Here is a 24,130-nt window from a genome sequence, read left to right as displayed (position 1 = left end):
AAATCTGAAAAATACGAAGCTGTGTCAAATATATACACTCATTAATGAAATCATTCACATTCGATTCATCCTCTACCTAGTTTCTCATCATACGATATTGGAAATCTGTAATATAAAATTTAATGATGTGCCAACCTTGCCAGCCAATTTCCAACATTACAACAGTGGCTACACTTCAAAATTACTCCATTGGCTGTAAAGTGCTCGAGATGTCCGGTGGCCATGAAAGTTGCTATATAAATACAAATCTATCTTTCTTAATAACTAAATGAGATGGCCCAGCCAACTGGTCAAAAATGAAATAAATGTAATTCAATATTTTTTGCAAGTTTTTGTGAACTATGTTTACGTTAAGGCTGCATTTGCTGACAACACAACCACTAGGTGGCTGGCACATGCGCAAATGTAGCCTGTTCCACTAAAACAGCACAGTCTGCAATGTTCAGGCAGCTGCCAGGACTAAAGATGGTGCTGCTCAAATAATCACAGAAAGGCAATGTAAACCCATGGCAGCACACAATGGGCGGAGAGAGCGGGTGGGGTGGGGGAAGCGAATGGCCGGAGAGAGCAGGCGGGGGGAGGGGGGAGAGAGTGGGTAGAGCGTGGGCTGGGGAGGGAGCAGGGAGAGAGTGGGCAGGGGAGGGAGCCGGGAGAAAATGGGCTGGGGGGGGGGTAGGTGAAGCGGGGAGTCAGTGGCTATCGGGGGGGGGGGGGGAAGAGAGGGCGGGAGAGTGGGAAAAGAGCAGGTGGCCGGGGGGGGGGGAAGCAGGGAGAGCGCGGGCGGTGGGGGGAGAACGGGGAGTCAGTGCGTCGGGGGGCGGGGAGGAGGAGAGCGCACCCACACCCACTGCCACCAAGGTCTTCAGCTGCTCTCTCCCCGCTTTCCCCCCCTCCTTCGCTCTCTCCCCGCTTCCCCCCGCCCCCCCCCATTCTCTCTCTGCTTCCCACCTGCTCTCTCCCCACTTCCCGCATTACACAATGACGTTATCTGCGCATGCGCCAACCAGTCCTGGCAATGCAGAACGTCACGCACACACAGAGAGCAGGAGCGCGTTTGCGCATGTGTGCAGGTTGGCACAGTCTGATGACGTCAGCGGTTGGCTGCGTTGTCAAGAATCACTTTGTTACGTTAATGCCTCACTTTATGATGCCTAAAGGAAATAAGAAACTAACACCAGAATCTTGAAAGAAAAAGTCCTGATTCCCTGTATGCAGTACCATGGCAGATGTACTAATTGTTACGAGGGTTTCCACTTTTTGTTAAAACTTGAGAATCTATATTTTAAAAACTGAAAAGGATTCCACGGATGCTGAAATCTTGAACTTTGGGTGTTTTTCTTAAAAGGAAGGTCAACAGAAGGTTGACCAGCAAACAAATCTTACTGGAAAGCATCTGTTTGCAAAGAACCCAGCAGGGGGTTTGTGCTTGCGACTCTGAAAAGGTTGTTTACGAGGGAATGACAAACCAAGATTTATGGTTGTCATGTGACTTGCCTTTGGAAAGATTTTTGTTTCATTTTGAACTGTTAAAAAAGCTTGCCCTGCCGTTCAATATGGTCATGGCTGATCATCCACTTCAACGTCTTTTTCCCCACACTATCCTCATATCCCCTTATGTCATTTGTATTTAGAAATCAGTTAATCTCTTGCACACCATCTTCTTCCTTCTTCTTGTAGGTAAACATCTAGCCTCCTTGTTAAGTTGTGGTCTGTAATTTCCCACCTGGGGATCTGTGAGCACAAACTCTGGTTTTATCACACTGCAGAAAAATGTGTTGGGAGTATTAACGTGCATCACAGTACTTGCTTCCAACCAATTCCTTTAAAAAAATGTGGTAAAATTTTCAGCTTCACTTGATGGAGTAGAGCGAAGGAATAGGCAAGTCATTAAAATATGACCAATACACTCCCATTTTAATCTCCCTGATCTGACTGAAAGAGAAAAAAATAGTGCTGCCAACATCTTGGCACAAACAATGTCTCATAGCTATACAGATGTACTTAAAAGCAGGCAGAACCATAGCAGTAGGTTTGATAAAAGCCAACAGCCAGAGTAGAGGGAGATAAAAAAATCACCCTGGTCTATTCTAAATGTTACACGCTTTCATAGCTGTATATAACTCCCAATATCAAAGGCCAGAATCATGCAGAACGTCGGGCAACGTGTGTGGAGAGAGAAACAGAGTTAATGTTCCAAGTTGATGACCTTTCATCTGAAATGTTTACTGTTTCTCTCTCCACAGATGCTGCCAGACCTGCTGAGTATTTCCAGAATTTTTTGTTTTTGTTACACCAAGGATCAATCCTTGGTCCTCCGAGCTCTTATCTACATGCTGCCCCTCGGCAACATGACATATCCGAAAACACAGCAACAGTTTTCACATGTACGCTGACAACAACCTGCTCTATCTCACCATCACCTCTCTCAACTCCCCTACTGTTGCAAAATTCACAGGCTACTTATCTGACATCCAGTTCTGGATGAGCAGAAATTTCATCTAATTAAATATTGGGAAGACTGAAGCCATTGTCTTTAGTCCCCAGTACAAACTCTATTCCCTAGCTACCAATTTTATCCCTCTCCCCAGCAACTATCGGAGGCTGAACCAGATAGTTTCCATTTTTGACCCCAAGGTGGGTTTCTGACCAGATATCCGCACCATCACTAAGACCACCTATTTCTACCACCATAACATCACCTGACTTTGCCTCAGCTCATTTATGGCTGAAAGCTTCATCTGAGCATTTTTTTTTTAACCAGAGACTTGACTATTCCAATGCACTCCTGGCCAGCCTCCTACATTTTATCCTCTGTAAACGTGAGGTCATTCAGAACTCTGGTGCCCCTGTCCCTACTCGCACCAAATCACATTCACCTATTACCCCTGTGCTCACTGACCTACATTGGCCCCTGGTTAAGCAACATCTCTATTTTAAGAGCCTTCTCCTTGTTTTAAAATACTGCTAAGGCCTCGCCCCTCTCTAACTACTTCTGTTTACAACACCCCCCCCCTCCCACCCCACCCAGAGATATCTGTGCTCATCTATCTCTGGCCTCTTGAATATCCCCAATTTCAATCACTCCATTGGTGGCCGTGCCTTCAGCAATTCAGCCCTAAGCTCTGGGATTTCCTCCCTAAACATTTCCGCCTCTCTACTTCTCTTTCTCGCTTTAAGATGCATCTTAAAACCTACTTCTTTGACCAAGCTTTTGGCCATCTGCCTTAATATCACTTTATTTGGCTTGGTGCCAAATTTTGCTCTATTATGCTCCTTGGCCTTGGGACATTTTATTACATTAAAGGTGCTATATAAATACAAGTTCTTGTTGTTGAATCAGACACAGGAATCCAGGTTTTTTTTTGAAAGGGGTTGGGGGTGTTGGGTGATAACAATGAAAGGACAACTCCTGAACAGAGAGACCCATATGCAAAGTCAAGTAGCACGGAAGCAAGGAATGGAAGTTGGGTTGTTAGCACTTAAACACATTCCCATTAAAGGGAGCAAGAGATATACATAAATGATTTGGAGGAAAGTATAGGTGGTCTGATTAGCAAGTTTGCAGACGACACTAAGATTGGTGGAGTAGCAGATAGTGAAGGGGACTGTCAGAGAATACAGCAGAATATAAATAGATTGGAGAGTTGGGCAGAGAAATGGCAGATGGAGTTCAATCAGGGCAAATGCGAGGTGATGCATTTTGGAAGATCCAATTCAAGAGTGAACTATACAGTAAATGGAAAAGTCCTGGGGAAAATTGATGTACAGAGAGATTTGGGTGTTCAGGTCCATCGTTCCCTGAAGGTGGCAACGCAGGTCAATAGAGTGGTCAAGAAGGCATACGGCATGCTTTCCTTCATCGGACGGGGTATTGAGTACAAGGGTTGGCAGGTCATATTACAGTTGTATAAGACTTTGGTTCGGCCACATTTGAAATACTGCGTGCAATTCTGGTCGCCACATTACCAAAAGGATGTAGATGCTTTGGAGAGGGTGCAGAGGAGGTTCACCAGGATGTTGCCTGGTATGGAGGGCGCTAGCTAAGAAGAGAGGTTGAGCAGATTAGGATTATTTTCATTAGAAAGATGGAGATTGAGGGGGGACCTGATTGAGGTGTACAAAATCATGAGAGGTATAGACAGGGTGGATAGCAAGAAGCTTTTTTCCCCAGAGTGGGGGATTCAATTACTAGGGGTCACGAGTTCAAAGTGAGAGGGGAAAAGTTTAGGGGGGATATGCGTGGAAAGTTCTTTATGCAGAGGGTGGTGGGTGCCTGGAACGCGTTGCCAGCGGAGGTGGTAGACGCGGGCACGATAGCGTCTTTTAAGAATTATCTAGACAGATACATGAATGGGCAGGAAGCAAAGAGATACAGACCCTTAGAAAATAGGCGACATGTTTAGATAGAGGATCTGGATCGGCGCAGGCTTGGAGGGCCGAAGGGCCTGTTCCTGTGCTGTAATTTTCTTTGTTCTTTCTTTGTTTTAAGAGGCTGAGTTTCATGAACAAGATGAGTTCAGAGAGGGCATGAGGGGAGTCTGGAGGGAGGTTTGATTTGGTGGGAAGGAGGGGAATATTACTCACAAATGTCATGAGCTCTTCACATATGTTGTTGGTCAGAAGGATAGAAGGGGAAAGAGAAGAGGAGTTTAAGGAGATGTTTGGTGATGGAAAAAGCCAGCAGTTATCTTAGCTCTCTAGGATGATATTGTGTAGTTTTAGCAGAAGAGAGACGGGCCCAACAGTACCTGATGTATTCCACCCAGATCAGAAGATGGACAGCAGTTCAGCAGATCTGATGTTGGATACCTAACCAGTTATATGCCAGATACACTCAAGTCTGCACCTCTTGGACTTGAGGGAGTGAAAATGGCAGCCATACTTTGGGAAAATGATCAGGACGGAAGACAGTAATTATTTTCCTGGGGACTTGAGCAAAGGTGGAGGTGAGACAATGGTTGAGCTGGTCGACAGCTGCAGAAGTATTTGGTGAATGGAAGGTCGAAGACTGGTAGTTTGGTGCTCGAAAGTGCAATTGTAAGTAACTTGTTTGTACTCTGGCATTTTTCCATTTGCCAATACACAATAAATCAGTACCATGGGCCAGAATTTAACATTGAGGGGGTGGCCCAACCCACTGGCTGAAAAGTTGGGGGAGAGCCTGCCTCCACCGGGCCTGGAAGCCACACTGCTATTTTGCTCAGCCCAGGGCCTTAATTGGCCTCAGTCGGGACTTCTACTCCTGAGGCAGCAAGTCCCACCTCCAAAATTTGGCAGCCAACCAGAGCGCTGGCAGCTCTTCAGTCCCAACAGCATCACTGGGAGTGGTGGCCACTGCTGGGACTGCACCCAGCGAGAGCAGCTATGATGGCTGCCAGCCTTGGAACAGATAAGTGGGGCTGGGGCTCGCCTGGGACAATCGGCTAGGACCCTGCGGGGTGGGGGAGGGGGTAATTTTAGCAGGGGTGGCCGTGCTGCTTGGGGGCTGGCCCTCTGTGGGCCAGAGGATGCCCGGTCAGGGGGGCCCACCCCCAGTCCACAAGATGGCCCCTAGGTATTACTGGGCTGCCTCCTCTGGTGAAGTGCCCATCCACTGCTGGTAGAATACAGGCAGCAGGAGAAGGCCCTTAAGTGACAATTAATTGGCTACTTAAGAGCCTCAATTGGCCTGGGGCAGACAGGCTGTTTTACCAGCGGTAGGAAAGGTGGCAAATAGCAGTGATGGTGCGTAGGCGATGGGCATGGCATTCCCCCAAACCTCCCACACAATTTTACACAACCCCCCCCGCACCCACTCCCCTCCCCATCCCCCACCCCAGCCCACTCCTGGGGGGGCATTAAATTCTGGCCATGGTATCATCAGGTTGCTCATACAAATTAAGATGGAAAACTGTTAATATTTGATTTACAATATTGTTATTCTCTGCTTGTGTCCCAAATAAGACAGAAGAGTTGTGTGAAAAATTACCGTAATCAGCACCGACACTTTAAAAATACTGATCAGGGAAAAAAACTCACTTGTCGATGATGTACTTCAAATTACTGTACAAAGTGTTTTCTCTCCCTTCATACGGCTCAATGTGGAAGGTGACCTTTTAAATAAATAAAAGATCTGAATTACTAGAGGCCCAGACAGGTTTTATTTCAGGATAATTACACATCTATAATACAATGCAGCAGTGTTCAACTTCTAAAGTGAAACTCTTAAATAGTCCCCTTGGGTAGGAATGGTTTCTAACTTGTCTTGTAGCTTTTTGGATTAGGCATAATTCACACAATGATTACTCTTGGCAGTTTCATGAAGAACAATCAATGAATGTTGACATTTAAAATGTGTAAATGTACAAAAAAATGAATGGTTGCGAAGGCACTTCAGAATCCAAACATAGGAATTCAAAATGCATCAGATTCTATGTATCAAGGGATCATTTAATGGGAAGCAAGTCCCGTATTACATACTTGGCAAGTTTTCATGGATTATTTTGTGACTGAAGCTACGAAAAGGCAAGACTGATCTCTATTGCACTGTTGGTTACAGCAGTATTGAAATGTAATTATTTAATTATATTTGCAAGAAGCAAAAGTGGGGAAAACAAGCAGAAAAATCAGCAGAAAATATCAGCAAAATCCAATCGTCAAGAAAGTTAGCATGATAAATATAACATCCTGCTAATGCATAGCATTTGTAGGATGGGAATCAAGTCCTTTTCCAAAACCTATTCATTGATGGACAGACAGATAAAAAAAACTTGCATTTATATAACGCCTTTCATGGCCACTGGACATCGCAAAGTGCTTTGCAGCCAATAAAGTACTTTTGACCTGTAGTCACAGTTGTAATACAGGAAACACAGCAGCTAATTTGCACACAGCAAGATCCCAAAAACAACAAAGTGATAATGAGCAGGTAATCGTTTTCTGTGATGTTGATTTGAGGGAAAAATATTGGCCAGGAGACTAGGACATCCTGCTTTTCTTTGAAATAGTGCTACAAGGGCCTCAGTTTAATGTCTCATCAGCAGTGCAGCACTCCCTCAGTACTGCACTGGAGTGTCAGTCTTGACTTCTGTTCTCAAGTCCCGAGGTGGAACTTGAACCCAGAACCTTCTGTCTCAGGTAAGAGTGCTACCAACTGCCAATGAATGTGAATAGGATTACAAACTAAAATAAAATCAAAGCAAAGCTGCATGTATTTCTTTTATGGTATATATTTGCCCTTTAAATGTACATAACTCAATTTAGTATTAGCTCAAATAACCAGTTATATGGTCCCTCTTTTTAGATAGATAGAAGTTACATATTGGATAACTTTAAACCTCAAAACAGGTAGTTTGGACCAGGTGGGAGGTTAAAAAATGAAAAATCCAAAACAGGAACTCAACTGCCCATAATCTGTCATTATCACAACTTGGCCTTTAATGATAAGCTGCTGCTTCACTGGATTTTCCATTTGCCAGCCAAGTATGCTACAGGCTAGATTCTCTAGAGAAGCTTTACATGTGCCAGTGGTCATTTCAAATTAGAGGAGGAGCTCCAATCAGAAAATTCAACATGATCCATCTTCAAAGCTGCCACTGTGTGAGATCGTGTCATGAGCCAAGGGTCAATTTATTTTACCATTATAGGAAAAGCAGTGCTTAGTACACAATATACACTACGAATGTCCTTTCGGGAAGGAAATCTGCCATCCTTACCTGGTCTGGCCTACACGTGACTCCAGACCCACAACAATGTGGTTGACGCTTAACTGCACTCTGAAATGGCCTAGCAAGCCACTCAGTTCAAGGGCAATTAGGGATGGACAATAAACGCTGGCCTAGTCAGTGACCCCCTCATCCCCCACAAACAAATAATAAAAGGGCATGTGAGGAGCATTGCTGCTTTTGTTGGTAAAGGTTTGGAGGTCCCGATGGAAAATGGTCACTTCTATGGCAGTAAAAGCACAGGTGTAAGCTGCATGACAGTCCCCAACTGAAACAATGGCATCGCCCAGTTCCCTCATACCTAGTTCCAAATGAAAAGATCTACTGGTATCAGGAGTAAAGAGGGAATTCTTCACTTCTGCAAACATGTCTTGTGGAACCCATTATTGCTGCACTGCCTGAACATGCATAGCCATTCCTCTTCGCATACACTCACTCTTCCAAAGTGTATGGCACGCCTTTCTTGAAAGTGAAGATGGCAGCCACGGAACAGCAAACAGATGCTGAGATATCCAGGTAGAGGAGATCCTTTGCTGTTCAGCAGTTTCTAAGTGGGCCCAGCAGCCATCGATGCACTTAGTTTCACCTCCTTCAAATCATGTGATCACTGTGGACTACTGTGCAATGAAGGAATCACAGTTGTTTTCTGCATAGCGACCACTAACATGCACAATGTTTCTTTGGTCAAATATCATCTGATCAGTAACTGAATGCAAATCCTTTCTCTTCAAGAAAGCCATGGTGCTGATATGAAGGGCCCTGATGCCAACTAAGTTCTACCTATGACTCTTGGCACTTAAGAAAATTTTACCACCTGGTGGAAGTTGGGCAGCCTGGCCAGCTGATGCCTCCTTTCCTTGCAAGCATAGCAATTCTCATTCTCCTGACACACACATGCACAGTAGACTACCTTATCCAGCAGATGTCTTCTGGGATGATTTGAAAGTATCGGCAGGACAACAGCTTCATCCTGTGGTAAGTCCCTTCTGCAAGATAAGCCTTACCTGTTTCAGATGCCTTCAGATCAGATTACAGAAAATGGTACTAATGTCACAAGCACTCTGTTAGAGATCCATATAGCCTGTTTTGTATAGTGCTGGCTTCAAACATGTACCAGGGATCTATAAACCTGGGTCTCCAGGCAGAGTGACTGGTGTGGACAAAATGCCTCAGGTGTCAATATGAGCATACGAATTAGGATACACCTGCATTTGTTAACATTCATGAATTCTTAGTTCTTTTGGAACATGAGTGTCCAACCTTTTCACGTGAGGGGCCACATTACAAATTTTGTCCTACATAGGGGGGTCGGTGAGCAAATTTTGGAAGGATAAAGGCATTAGAAATTTATTTTAATATTAATCAAAACAACAAAAAAAGTGCATTTTTGTGAACAAGCTTTAAATGAGAAGATAATTTGTTAATTTACTATGTTGAACACTGATTTAGAGAGATACCTAGCATTGTTTTTGCCTGCACACTTTACGTAGCGATGCAGACTATTCCAGTTGGATATGTTAGGAGCGATCATGATCGCTCTCTCTCTCCCCGCATCTCCCCCCCCCACCACCCCCCCACCCCCCCCCCCGCACCTCCTACCCCCATTTTAGTCTCCCTCTCTCTCCCCCCACTGCGTGTCTTTGTCTAGCTGTCTCACCCCTATCTCTCGCCATCTGCCACACCCCCCCACCCCCATTTCCCTCTGTCTCCTCTTCTGTGTGTGTGCATCTCTCTCTCTCTCTTCTTCCGGCCCGCCGGGGCTATTCGCAAGCCTCAGGCTCACCTTCACTTTAATCAGCATGCTGTCGGTTCCCCAGGGTGACTGCGACTACTGTCTCCGTTGTGACCCGCTCTGCTCATTAACCTATGGGGTCGCGCCAATGGGCCACAGCCAATCGCCACACAGGCATGTGGTGCTCTCTGGAAGTTCGTCGTCCCAGATTACAGTTCTGTCCACAGGACCAGGGAGCAGGGGGGGCTACATTTCACAGGCGCTTACTCACCGTAAACAAGCGAGGCGGCTGATTATAATAGAAACCTTTGGCGGCTGGAAGGAATTTCACATCTCTGAAGCTGAAAGCAAAAAGCCAAGGGCAAAAACCAAGCAGCAAGGAGGAGGAAAGGCAGAGTAGAGCTTTCATCTGCGGACCAGACTCCGGCCCGCGGACCGTATGTTGGACAGCCTTGTTTTGGAACTTCCAAAAGAAATGCCCATCGCTAATGCAGTTTCATAAAAGGAAAGTACTGGCAGGAAGAAAATTAGAAGTAAAATAAACAGCAGACACACATAAAAACTAACTAATGCATGGGACAAAATTCAGAAAAGAAATACTTCTACCTTCAATAGAAACTATGCAGCTGTCTTTAAGAAGACTACTTGACAAGGACAGATCTCAGGGTGATCACACACCCAATTTATATGGACAAACTGCATGCCATAGAAGAAGATTACCCAAAACAGAAGGTTCAGCGTGGGACCCCTTTTTAAGCAGTACTTAAATACTTACACAAGGCTTACGTGCGCTGCTTGCAGTTATTTCCTACTTTCATTATCTCACCAATCAGAATGTCCTGGTTAAGTGAGCAGCAGAAAGCTCAATGTTTTCCCTTGGTAGATTGCACGGTTTTAACTGGTCATATTGCAGTAATTGCACCTCCTCTCCCACCACCCCATCCCCATAATCATGTATGCACCTAACCCTTGGTTTTGCCATTAAATTTGATAGTGCTAAATTGCTTTTATTATTTTTATATCTACATGGAAATCACAAAGCATGTCGAAACTACACTGTGCAAAGGCATTTGTTAAAGAGGGAATGTAATTTATTTAATATCAGATATAATCTTTCTCTTTATGTACTCTTGAAAATTTCTTAGCAAGCAAAATCATAAACTCGGAATGAATAAATCATGTCAAGATTTATTTCTCAGGCACATTTCCAGAAACAGTTCTACAAAAATACATGCAGAGTCCCAACAGCGCTTTAGTGTAACTATCGCCTTTAGGAATAGATTAGAACACCAAAGTCTTTTCACAATAAATATCATCCTGCCCACATTCAGGTAACTGGCTGTTAGAAAATACCTTAGTAATACTAGACTTGTAATGAATGATCTGAAGACATGGCATATATCAAGTTTCCATGTCACTGGCCCAGACTTTGCTGAACAAATAACTGTAAATAAAACGCATATTGGCCAGCAATTTGTGGCGAGGAAAAGCTACGCTGTGAATCACCATAAGTTGCTGGCCAATTTACGTCTCTCCACTGTTAGCTTTGTGCAAACGGCATCTCATTTTTAACACCACCCCCAATTTTCATGTAGATGTTGCATTTGCACATAAATTGCCTACTAAACGTGCCACAGAAAATTAAGTCTAGCAATCAACAGCACAAGTACCCCTTTAACAACTGCCAATCAACTTCTCTTGCCCAGAAAGTGGACAATTAAAAGTATGAATGCCTCATTCCTTCAACTGGTGAACTGTTGGTGATGTCAAAAATACCAAGTTTTTATTTCTCCCGTTTCCTTTTTGTCGCATTTTACTTTCTCTCAAATCAATTTTTCCCTCTTAATTCCCTTTCTGTACCTAAGTTGACATTAAATTTACCAACTTTAATTCACCCTCCTTCTCAGTTCTTCCTGAGAAGCTATAATGCAAAATTAGTTTGTTTCAAGCAGCACACTTAGGATCAAGATACATAACTCTCCTTTAAAGTATGACTTTTTAACTGCAATGCTTTTCCACTGTTTCCCACTAGATGGAAACAGTTGCCAGTTTTTAATTTTAAACTGGATTTCAACATAAACTCATTTAAAAATGACTTTAAAGCTGCAGGATATGAAATCAAAACAATGGCAGCAAAACTAATAGCCAACAAAAGCCACTGGTATGCCATTTAACTTTATTTTAAATAATGACAAAATAAAAATGTTGTGCTTTTTCTGATTTCCAAACTAAACTTCTCTTGACAGCCATCTCAAAAATGCATAACGATAGTTGAAATATAGCTATTGCAGTTTTTTTAATAAAGTGTTTTCAAAATTTCACTAATGGGAAAATGGCATTTTAAACATTGTAACAGAATAATTTCCCTTACCCACATTGTTGGTACTCTAAAATAGTGGCTATTTATGTTTATAAGCCAGAAATTCCTAAGAACATTTGATTAATAATTGTAATATATACTTAAAAAAACCTTCCAGAAAATAGCACAAGGGCAATAGTTCCTGAAAAAAATGGTTGGTTGTATTCTCTACTTTGTATATTTTACAGAGATACTGCTGCTTTGAAAATAACGAGCAATTAATTCTAACTAATCCTTCATCTATCCATTTTTTTTATGTTGTCTGGCATTACTGTTGCTTGTACAATACTTCTGTTTTATATTTCTTTAAGTACATAAATTCTGTTAGAAGCTGGTCAAAGTCTTCAATGCGCAGAGAAAGACATCAACACTCAGACGCAAGTAGGTTACAAAACAGCGAATAGAAAAGCAGCTGAAACTTCTCCAATGTCATCCCAAGTCCACTCAAGTCTCAAGGAAAAGAATAAGTTACTGATCAGAATTATTACTGATGGCAAGATGCATATAGTGTTTTCCATTCACCATAATCTGAAAACAATACCACTTCAGGAAATACATCTCTTAATTACAGTCCATTATCTTTCTTAAGTCAGAGTTATACAGCACAGAAACAGGCCCTTTGGTCTACTGTGTCCATGCCGACCATCAAGTCTATCAATTCTAATCCCATTTACCAGCACTTGGCCCATAGCCTTGTATGCTCGGGTGTTTCAAGTGCTCATCTAAATACTTCTTAAATGTTGTGGGTTCCTGCCTCTACCACCCTGTGGAAATGTGGACAATTGCTCGGACTCCTAGCCCTAACCCAGGAAAAACAATGAAAACAAGTTTAGAGAAAGCAAGACTAAACTCCTGGCTGCATGATGTGTGAGGTCATGTCAGCAGTAAAATGTTCCATCTGGTTTGTTCGGATAGGGAAGCTCAGCAGACAAAAATGACTCATTCACTAACTATTGCAAGTTCGTGATCTCCAGACTGGGTGTGCTAACCTTTAGAAACAGTGATAACAGGATGCAGTTTGGAGCTAATCTAACCACACTAATTGTCTCAAGGAGTAGACGGAACTCATGACAGATATGGTGATGTAAGTTAAGAATAATCTGCTGGACCTTCCGCTTCTGTAAATTGCCTAGGCAACCACACTAAATTTAGAATAACAAGTGACGTATGCTCTGAAATGTATAAATGCTACCTCGCATTGTTTTTAACTTAACTCACTTGTGACACTGTCAGTGGGGCGTGTGGTCCTGCACAGTAGAATCAACTGAGTTCAGCTTGCAAGCAATAAAGAGTAATTGATTTTAAATGGTGTCGAGACTTCTTTACCTATACAGGTCTGAACCGATTCTTACAACCCCTTCAGGCAGTGTGTTCCAGATTCCAACCACCATCTGGGTGAAAATTATTTTCCTCAAATACCCTCTAAACCTCCTGCCCCTTACCTTAAATCTATGCCACCTGGTTACTGACAGCTCTGCTAAGGGAAAAAGTTTCTTCCTATCTACCCTAGCTATGCCCCTCAATCAGGTCCCCCCTCAGCCTTCTCTGCTCTAAGGAAAACAACCCTAGCCTATCCAGTCTCTCTTCATAGCTGAGATGCTCCAGCCCAGGCAATTTCCTGGTGAATCTCCTCTACACCCTCTCCAGTGCAATCACATCCTTTCTATAGTGTGGCGACCAGAACTGTACACAGTACTCCAGCTGTGGCCTAACTAGCGTTTTATACAGCTCCATCATAACCTCCCTGCTCTTATATTCTATGCCTTGGCTAATAAAGGCAAGTATCCTATATGCCTTCCTAACCAACTTATATACCTGTGCTGCTACCTTCTGTGATCTATGGACAAGTACATCCAAGTCCCGCTGATCCTCTGTACTTCCTAGGGTCCTACCATCCATTGTATATTCCCTTGCTTTGTTAGTCATCCCAAAATGCATCACCTCACACTTCAAGATTAATTTCTATTTGCCACTGCTCTGCCCATCTTACCAGCCCATCTATACCGTCCTGTAATCTAAGGCTTTCCTCCTCACTATTTACGACACCACCAATTTTCGTGTCATCTGCGAACTTACTGATCATACCTCCTATATTCACGTCAAAATCATTAACGTATACTACAAACAGCAAGGGTCCCAACACCAATCCCTGCAGTACACCACTGGTCACAGGCTTCCAATCACAAAAACAACCCTTGACCATATCCCTCTGCCTCCTGCCACTAAGCCAATTTTGGATCCAATTTGCCAAATTGCCCTGGATCCCATGGGCTCTTACCTTCTTGACCAATCTCCCATGCGGGACCTTGTCAAAAGCCTTACGGAAGTCCGTGCAGACTACATCAAATGCTTTACCCTCATCTACACATCATCACCTCCTCGAAAAATTAAATCAAATTTGTTAGACATGATCTCCCCCTGACAAAGCCATGCTGACTATCCTTGATTAACCCCTGCCTGTCCAAGTGGAGATTAATCCTGTCGCTCAGAATTTTTTCCAATTGTGTCCCAACCACTGATGTTAGCCTCACAGGCCTGTAATTACCTGGTTTATCCCTACTACCCTTCTTGAATAATGGTACCACATTCGCTGTCCTCCAATTCTCTGGCACTTCTCCTGTGGCCAGAGAGGATTTGAAAATTTGTGTTAGAGCCCCTGCAATCTCCTAACTTGCCTCACATAGCAGCCTGGGATACATCTCATCTAGGCCTGGGGATTTATCCACTTTTAAACCTGCTAAAACCGCTAATGCCTCCTCCGTTTCAATGCTAATTTGTTCAAGTATATCACAATCCCCCTCCCTGATCTCAAAACCTACATTGTCATTCTCCATAGTGAACAAAGATGAAAAGTAATCATTTAAAACCTCACCTACGTCCTCTGGATCCACACAGATTGGGAGTGACGACACCTTGAAGGACTGCAGTTCATACCATGGCAACAATGGGCAAAGGACTGCATAGCAGCGAACAGCAAACAGTAGAAATGCAGCCATTTTACAGCATTCCATTGTTAGGGGGACAGACAGGTATTTCTGTAACTGTCGTCATGAGTCCCACATGGCGTGTTGCCTCTCTGGTACCAGAGTAAAGGATATCAGAGAGAGGGTGCAGACTATCCTGCAAGGGGAAGGGAGTGAGCCAAAGTTGTGGTACACGTCAGTACCAATGTCAGAGACAGCAGGTATTGAGGTCCTACAGTCAGACTTTCAGGAGCTGGAACTGAAGTTAAAAAGTATGACCTCAAAGGTAGTAATCTCTGGAATGCTCCCAGTGCCTCACGCCAGCGAGAGTAGAAATAGAAAATAGGCAGGATCAATGTGTGGCTTAAGGGATGGTGCAGGAGGAAGGGCTTCAGATTCTTGGGATATTGGAACCAGTTTAGGGCAGGAGGCACCTACTTAAACGGGACAGGCTGCACCTCAACAGTACTGGGATCAATATCTTCGCAGGGAGGTACACAAGTGTCGTTGGGGAGGGTTTAAACTCAAATGGCAGGGGGATGGGCACCTGTGCAAGAAGTTTATTTTATTAGTTTTGTGGGATGTGGATGTCGCTGGCTAGGCCAGCATTTACTGCGCCATTCCTAATTGCCCTTGAACTGAGTGGCTTGCTAAGCCACTTAAAAGGGCATTTTAAGAGTCAACCACATTGCTGTGGGTCTGCAGTCACATGTAGGGTGGCAGATTTCCTTCCCTAAAGGACGTTCGTGAACCAGATGGATATAGATCGGTTTGCAGGATATAGATCGGTTGGAGACTTGGGCGGAGAAATGGCAGATGGAGTTTAATCCGGACAAATGTGAGGTAATGCATTTTGGAAGGTCTAATGCAGGTGGGAAGTATACAGTAAATGGCAGAACCCTTAGGAGTATTGACAGGCAGAGAGATCTGGGCGTACAGGTCCACAGGTCACTGAAAGTGGCAACGCAGGTGGATAAGGTAGTCAAGAAGGCTTACGGCATGCTTGCCTTCATCGGTCAGGGCATAGAATATAAAAATAGGCAAGTCATGCTGTAGCTGTACAGAACTTTAGTTAGGCCACACTTAGAATATTGTGTGCAATTCTGGTCGCCACACTACCAGAAAGACGTTGAGGCTTTGGAGAGGGTACAGAAGAGGTTTACCAGGATGTTGCCTGGTCTGGAGGGCATTAGCTATGAGGAGAGGTTGGATAAACTCGGATTGTTTTCACTGGAACGACAGAGGTGGAGGGGCGACATGATAGAGGTTTACAAAGTTATAAGCGGCATGGACAGAGTGGATAGTCAGAAGCTTTTTCCAAGGGTGGAAGAGTCAGTTACTGGGGGACATAGGTTTAAGGTGAGAGGGGCAAAGTTTAGAGGGGATGTGTGAGGTAAGTTCTTTACACAGAGGGTGGTGAGTGCCTGGAACTTGATGCCGGTGGAGGTGGTGGAAGCAGGTACCATAGAGACGTTTAAGAGGCATCTTGACAAATACATGAATAGGATGGGAATAGAGGGATACGGACCCCGGAGGTGCAGAAGGTTTTAGTTTAAGCAGGCATCAAGATCGGCGCAAGCTTGGAGGGCCGAATGGCCTGTTCCTGTGCTGTACTGTTCTTTGTTTGTTGTTTACAACAATCAGCAATGGTTTCATGGTCACCATTCGACTAGATTTGATTCCAAATTGAATCATTGAATTCAAATTCCACCATCTGCCATGGTGGGATTTGCAACATGCCCCCAGGGCATAGCTGGGGCTAGTCCAGTGACATTACCACTACACCACTGCCTCCCCACAAGTTGAAAAGAGGAATAAGATGCATAAAAGAATGAGCGGTGGATCGCACTGGAGAAGAAAGTAGTACCATATTAGATAGGAGCACACTAAGAAGGATATGAGGAATACAAAGACAGGTGGACAATGCATGTATGTAAAGTCACAGTGTGGTGAATAAGGTTGGTGAGCTACAAGCACAAATAGTCATGTGGGAATATGATGGAGTGGCAATAACAGAAACGTGGATTCAAAATGGAGAGAATGTGGCATCTAATAATCAAGGATGCGAAGCGTTCAGAAAAAATAGGGATGGAAAAAAGGGAGGTGGGATAGCAGTACAGATTAGGGAAGATATTTTAGTGTTGGGAAGAGAGGATGTCCTTAAGGGGACAAAGACAGAATCCATTTGGTTCCGATGAAGGGTCACTGACCTGAAACGTTAACTCTGCTTCTCTTTTCACAGATGCTGCCAGACCTGCTGAGTGGTTCCAGCATTTCTTGTTTTTATTTCAGATTTCCAGCATCCGCAGTATTTTGCTTTTATTATCCATTTGGTTAGATTTGAGAAGTAAAATGGGTATGATCATGCTACTGGGGGTATCATATAGGCCTCCAAATACTGAGAGAGAGATAGAGGAGCATATCTGCAGGGAAATCACAGGGATGTATAAGAACTATACAGTGACAATAAGTCGGGGGATTTAATTACCCAATATCGATTGGGATAATGTTAGAGTAAAGGTTAAGAAAGGGGAAAGGAATTTCCAAAATGTGTTCAGGAGAACTTCCTTGACCAGTATGTTCTTGATCCAACTAGGAAGCAGACATTGCTGGATCTGGTGCTGGGGCATGAGGTGAACCAAATTTCTGTGGGGGAACACTTGGCTAAGAGTGAACATGGAATCATAAGGTTTAGATTAGCAATGGAGAAGATAAAGGAACAATCTAAAGTACTACTTCTAAATTGGAAGAGAGCTAACTTCATTGGGATGAGAGGGTAAAATGGAACTAAAGATTGACAGGGAAAACTCCAGCAGAACAATGGTTAATCTTTAAAGATGATGTTTCCGGTACAGGCTAGGTACATTCCAACAAGAGGGAAAAGCAGAGGAACCAAAGCCAGAGTTCCTTGGTTGACAAGGAGGATGGAGATTATGATGAAACAAAAAAAAAAAAAGAGGGTGTATGATGCATGTCAGGTAAATTCTTCAAGTGAGAACCAGGTTAAATACAATAGGTTGCAAGGGGAGGTGAAGAGGAAAATAAGACTGACAAAGAGAGAATAGAATGGAAGTGAACATAAAAGGGAACCCAAAAATCTTTTACCGGCATGTAAATAGTAAGCGGTAGTATTACAGACAAGTAGCAAAGGGTGTGGGTGGTTTCCACTGTTCGCCTCCCAAATGACCACAATCACGTTTTATTCAAAATGTTAAGCTAACCCGAGTGTTTTACTTGCCAAATAAACACAGTGACAGGTTTTGTTGTAGGTTTAAAACAGAAGATTAACAATTTTTTGAACATGTCACGGAACTGTATTTATTTTCTCCTCGGATTAAAACATGGTGCCTTTAAGACCCTGTATAAAAACAGTGTGCCTTTAAAAACTAAGAGAACAGTGTGCCACTGCTGCAGTTGTTACATAGGCAACAGCAAGAGAGCGAGGAAGTCACATGGTATAATGTTTCAATTTAACTATATGTAAAAACCAGTAACAATCAATTCAGAGAGCCACCAGTGAAGCGTGCTTACTGGAGAAAAGAGTTGTTTATTTATCTCAGCAGAAATTCTACAATGAGCTACAGGCCATGTTAATTGCCTAAGGAGGAAAAACCCTTTGAAGAGACCATTTGTATTGCCGGAGGCAGCAAAATTCCTTTTCTTTACTTCCAATCAAAGAGTCTTTGCTTCAAGATTGACTCTCTCTTGACTGTGTTTTCTGGAATTCGCAATAAAGTTTTTAACCAAAAGACTGTCGATTTTTTAAAATTCAAGTAGACCTATTGACGTGCTCATCGTTGAAAGAACTGTGTGATGACTGCTGCAGCTGAAGTGCTTTGAATGCTTATCTAAGAGACTGTTTCATCAAATCCGTGTGGAGACTTCGAGTGGCATTTGATTATTTTTACACTAGGATACCTCATCCATCAGGAATGTAACCCACAAAGACGAACAACCCAGTTATTTATTTATTCTTAAGAAACAGTTAATTTTTTAAAACATAATTTTTGAAAAAAGAAATCAGTTAACCGTTGATTTTTTGAGTGTGTGTGTGTGAATGGGGGAGTTAAGTTAAAATAAGTTTATAAGGTAATTCCCCAAAATGTTCACAACACCACACATGCACGCATTCACTCTCACATCCTCCGTCATTTTTGCCATCTGCAGCATGATGCCACCACCAAATGCATCTTCCCCCTCCCCTTTCAGCATTCCAAAGGGACAGTTCCCTCCATGACACCCTGGTTCACTCTTCAGTAACCCCAGCACACTGTGGGGCGGCACAGTGGCGCAGTGGTTAGCACGGCAGCCTCACAGCTCCAGCGACCCGGGTTCAATTCTGGGTACTGCCTGTGTGGAGTTTGCAAGTTCTCCCTGTGTCTGCGTGGGTTTCCTCCGGGTGCTCCGGTTTCCTCCCACATGCCAAAGACCTGCGGGTTGATAGGTAAATTGGCCATTATAAATTGTCCCTAGTATAGGTAGGTGATAGGGATAGGTGGGGATGTGGTAGGGATAGGTGGGGATGTGGTAGGAATATGGAATTAGTGTAGGATTAGTATATAAATGGGTGGTTGATGGCCGGCACAGACTCGGTGGGCCGAAGGGCCTGTTTCAGTGCTGTATCTCTAAACTAAAACCCTGCCCTTCCAATGGCACCTTTCCATGCAAGCACAGGTGGTGCAACTCCTGCCCTTTTACCTCCTCCAATTTCACCATCCAAGACCCCAAACACTCCTTCCAAGTGAAAAAGCAATTTACTTGTACTTCTTTCAATTTAATATATTGCTTTCGTTGCTCACAATGTGTTCAGTTCTACATTGGGGAGACCAAACATAGATTGGGTGACTGCTTTGTGAAACACCTCCATTCAGTCCACAAGCATGACCCCAAACTTCCAGTCACCTGTCATTTTAATTCTGCATCTTGCCCTCACTTTGCCACCTCTGTTCTTGGCCTCCTGCAGTATTCCAATGAAGCTCAACAGAAGGTCGAGGAAATGCACCTCATCTTTCGACTGGGCACTTTACAGCCTTCTCAACATTGAGTTCAACAATTTTAGATTATAACCTCAGCCCACATGTTGTTTTGTGTTTCTTTGCTGGTTTGTTTTCTTCTCTCGTTTCTGTCATTTCTCTCATTTCCTTTACTTTGTATTCCTTGGACTTCTGCTATCCTGCCATTCACACCCCCTCTAGACACATCTTTTCTTTACTTGCCCCACTGCTACTCCATTTGGCCTTGTACCATGAAAACTTTTGTCATTTGATCTCTCCTGCCCTCCACCCTAACACAAGCCTCCCTTTTGTTCTTCTTCCCACCCTCCCGCCTTTCACTTGCTTAAAACCTATTACATTTCTAACTTTTCCCCAATCTGCTGAAAGGTCACAGACCTCTGTTTCTCCACAGATACTGCCAGATCTGCTATGTATTTCCAAAATGTTCTATTTTTATTAACAATCAAGTGCTTTCCCAAACCTTCAGCACTTAGAAAATCTATTCAATTAATAATTTTGCCTCTGGTTTGCAATGTCCCACTGGCACAAAATTCAACAAATCACAACCACTTAGTTAAACAAAACATGCTGAATGCAACAAGAAAAAGCGATGGAATATATCAGTCAATTAATCTTTTTATAAAAAGGACCTTTAAAAAAAAATTATACCCCATTAAAAAAAATGTAACATGTAACCAACCACCACAAAAATAATTAATCTAAGCACCAATAAAAATTGTTCAAACTCCTTGGAGTGTAACATTTAATCCCCACCCTCCCACTCTTATACTTTGAAAAAACGTGCAGATAGTTGTGGGGTGGGAGAAAGATTTGCAGTTTATGCTTGCAGGAGAGAAAAAAAATAACTTACTGAAAAGTTATGTTGAACTTGTATAAGACACTAGTTCAGTCTCAGTTCTGGGTGCTGCACTTTAAGAAAGATGTGAAAACACTGGAAAGGGTGCAGAAAAGATTCACAAGAATGGTGCAGAAAAGATTCACAAGAATGGTTCCAGGGATGAGGAACCAGTTATGAAGACAGACTGCAGAAGTTGGGATTGTTTTCCTTAGAGAGGTCCGAGAGGTGACTTGATCAAAGGGTCTGGACACAGATAAGGAGAAACTGTTCCCACTCGTGCAAGGATTGAGAACAAGAGGGCACAGATTTCAAGTAATTGGCAAAAGAAGCAAAAGCGACATGAGGAAAAACTGTTTCATGCAGTGAGTGGTTAAGGTCTGGAATGCACTGCCTGAGAACGTGGTGGAGGCAGGTTCAATCGAAACATTCAAGAAAGAATTGGTTATCCAAAAAGGAAGAATGTGCAGGGTTCCGGGGAGAAGGCGGGGGGAATGGCACTAGGTGAATTGCTCATTCAGAGAGCTCATGCAGACATGATGGGCCAAATGGCCTCCTTCTGTACTGTATTTATTCTGTGATTCTATAACTCCTAATGTAAAGAATATAGAATAGCCTGCCAGGTAAGGTAGTCATGACAAAAAAAAAACTTAAGAGCAATTAAAACTCGGTTGGATGCTAGGCTGAAAGTGTTACAGTACTGCAGGGATGGGACAAATTTTTGTGCTCAATTGTTCTCAAAAACAAAAGTTAAATAAAAATCACAACATATTTCACTAAGTTCCCAGAGTATGCGAATTCTAGGCAGCAATCTAATCAAGGTTCAGGTAACAGTTCTAAGCTGCTTTAATGTCATCTTGTGGTTTACGAATCCCTCAGATTAGATTACTACCTTGTAATCATTCCCATGAATGTAACAGTTTCTGTATATCACCTCCCGTTAAGGTTTTCAAAAAAGCAGCTGCCACCTGCCTCAAGTCAATCCAAGAATTTTATTAGAGCAGGGAAGATTATGAAGAGAATTAAAGTATTCAAATTATAAAGGTGTTTGATAAAGTAGAGCAGGAGAAATTGTTTCCACTTGCAGGCATGTCAATAAACAGAGGGCATAGATTTAAATTAAATTAGCAAAAGAACCAGCGGAGAGAGGATGATTTTTTTTATTAATGCAGTTAGTTATGATCTGGAGTGCAGTGCCTGAAAGGGTGGTGGAAACAGATTCAATAGTAACTTTCAAAAAGGAATTGAGTATATACTTGAAAAGGGACATTTGAAGGGGAAAGAGCAACTAACACAGAGGTTCAAATAAAAACTCTCTGTCCTTGCTAATTACTAACCCAACCTCCCTTTCAAGTTCCCTTAACCTGTTGTTTCCTCCCAACTCTGTGACCCATTGTTCCCATGACCCAGTTGAATCCCTCCAATCTGGACTTCACCCCTCCCACAACAGTAAAACAATAGCCAGTCGCAAATGGCATGTCTGTGGTTGTAATGCTTTATCTCTCCTCACCCTTTCAACAGCCCTCAAGAAAGTTAATCAAACCGCACTCCCCCAACAATTTTGGTCCATTGTCTTGCTCCATGGAACTGCGCTCACTTGGGTCCATTCTTAACGATCCAAGCATAGCCAGAGCAACAATACTAATAGCTTCTCTTCTATCCTCACACCACGAGCTTCAGAGCCTCCAAGAATCCATCCTCTCCTTCCTGTTTCTGCATCTGTTTTCCTCACACCTCTGAACTGCTTTGTAATGTTTATCTATATCAAAGGCAATATATAAATGCAAGTTTTTGCTGGATTTAAAAAGGATTACATATTCTTCAAGAAACTGGAAACTGCTATTTTATGTCGGAAGGATTTGAGCACCTGAAAAATATTTCAATCTGGTACAACCCTGCCAAGAAGACATATCTGTTTGAAATGCAAGCAGAAAAGAACCTATTTGGCCCATTGTGCACATGCACCTGCTAGCCTCACATTCAAGCTTCAAAACTTTGCATCCACCAAAACGTCCTGTCCATCAGTTCAAACACCACAGTCTAATGCAGATTTCTGCGCTATACATTTTCCAAATGCAAGGAAACAGGTTGCCATTTGAAACAGCAACAGAAAATATCAGAACCATAACACCTCAGCCTTATAAATCACCTGTGGAAGAAGAGTGATTACTTTTCATTTCGATTTTAACGGGAAGCCAGACAGGTTCCTGTCCTTACACAGCAGCCCACTTCTGATGTCAGCTTAATCCAGTGGTAGGGCTTTCACTTGTCAAAAGATGATGGGGTCAAACTGGACTCCAAGGTCTTGAGCAGTACTCGGGAGTGCTTCATTGTTGGAAGGGTCGTTTTTCAGTTGAGACGATGGTCCAGATTTTGCAATCAGTGGCAAAGTAACACGCTCGCTTCTCACTATGCTGACAGCTGTCCATAATGATCTTGCCACAATGATTTTGCCGTGGGAATTGGCAAGAGGCGAGCACTGCCTTATCTCTCTCCCTCTCCTTTGCTCTTGCAGAAGAGGGTGCACAATGCTAGAGAGAGGGTTCGCATAGGAGGAGGAGTGCCCCAGCTTGCCATCTTTATTGCAATGGAGAAGGCAGCACTTGACATCACAAGGGTGGCATCGCATGAGTTAGTGGGCAAAGGAGAAATGGGAATACCTGCGGGAGAGGGTGAAAAGACACTGAATTCAGTAGATGAAGGGGAGCCATGCACCCTTTTATGAGTCAATCTCGTTGAATGGCGTAACCGTGATTGGCTCCCCACTACGTTGCCACCTCCTTCTACTTGGCTTGTTCCAGATCCAGCATGGATCCTGTGCCTTCCCACAGAAACGGCAGACTAGCTCTTAAGAAGCTGACAAACTTGATAACAGGTTTAAGTGGTCATTTCTCAGAATCAGGTGGGTTGCCGGGCCCCCATCTTTCCCGCCAAAAAAAAGCATTTACGATCAGAACAGCGTTGGGAAACCAGCATTGGGAAATTACATGCCTGCCCACCACAGTTCCAGCCCCCATTTGGGCACCAAAATCCTGCTTCAATGTCATCTACATGGGATCTACGGCATGTGTAAACAGAGCAAGCAGCAACCTGGTTCTTCAACCAATTTAAAGCATCCTCGCTGAAAAATGGAGAATCGAAACCAAGAATTATAAATTAGATTTAAATCATGTGCAGAAAGTGAAATACAGAGTGGGAAAGAAAGCTGGGATTAAGGAAGAGAGATTAGAAAAGGAAATAGTAAAACAAAGTAATTTCTTTCAAATCTCTAACACTAATTAAATTCTGAAGGAATGAACTCCACACTTGTAAAGTGTATTTTCATTGTCAGAAAGGTCATTTGGCCCTAATTATGACTTATGCTGTTAAAATTCATTTATATTTGAATGCACCAACCCTAAATCTTTCTGGCATGTTCAGTGGAGAAGTAGGTATGTTCCTATAAGTATTGAAACCTCACATGCTGACATGGATTTCAATGATGAGTCTATCAGCGAGGTAATGTTATAGCACAACCTGTGGA

At 43.1% G+C, this 24,130-nt stretch overlaps 1 protein-coding gene across 8 annotated transcripts in view; it reads right to left on the bottom strand.

Annotated features, from left to right (window-relative positions):
• LOC137360379 (glycoprotein endo-alpha-1,2-mannosidase-like) overlaps nucleotides 1–24,130 on the bottom strand; it is a 281,877-nt gene that overhangs the window by 5,432 nt on the left and 252,315 nt on the right. For all 8 annotated transcript variants that reach the window (XM_068025873.1, XM_068025853.1, XM_068025862.1 and 5 more), the window contains one exon: nucleotides 6,019–6,092. In XM_068025873.1, the coding sequence (XP_067881974.1) occupies nucleotides 6,019–6,092 (74 nt within the window). The remainder of the gene's footprint in view (nucleotides 1–6,018; nucleotides 6,093–24,130) is intronic.

The sequence above is a fragment of the Heterodontus francisci genome, chromosome 3, assembly GCF_036365525.1.
Source record: "Heterodontus francisci isolate sHetFra1 chromosome 3, sHetFra1.hap1, whole genome shotgun sequence".
Taxonomy (NCBI): Eukaryota; Metazoa; Chordata; class Chondrichthyes; order Heterodontiformes; family Heterodontidae; genus Heterodontus; species Heterodontus francisci.
This window is presented reverse-complemented; position numbering and strand designations above follow the sequence as displayed.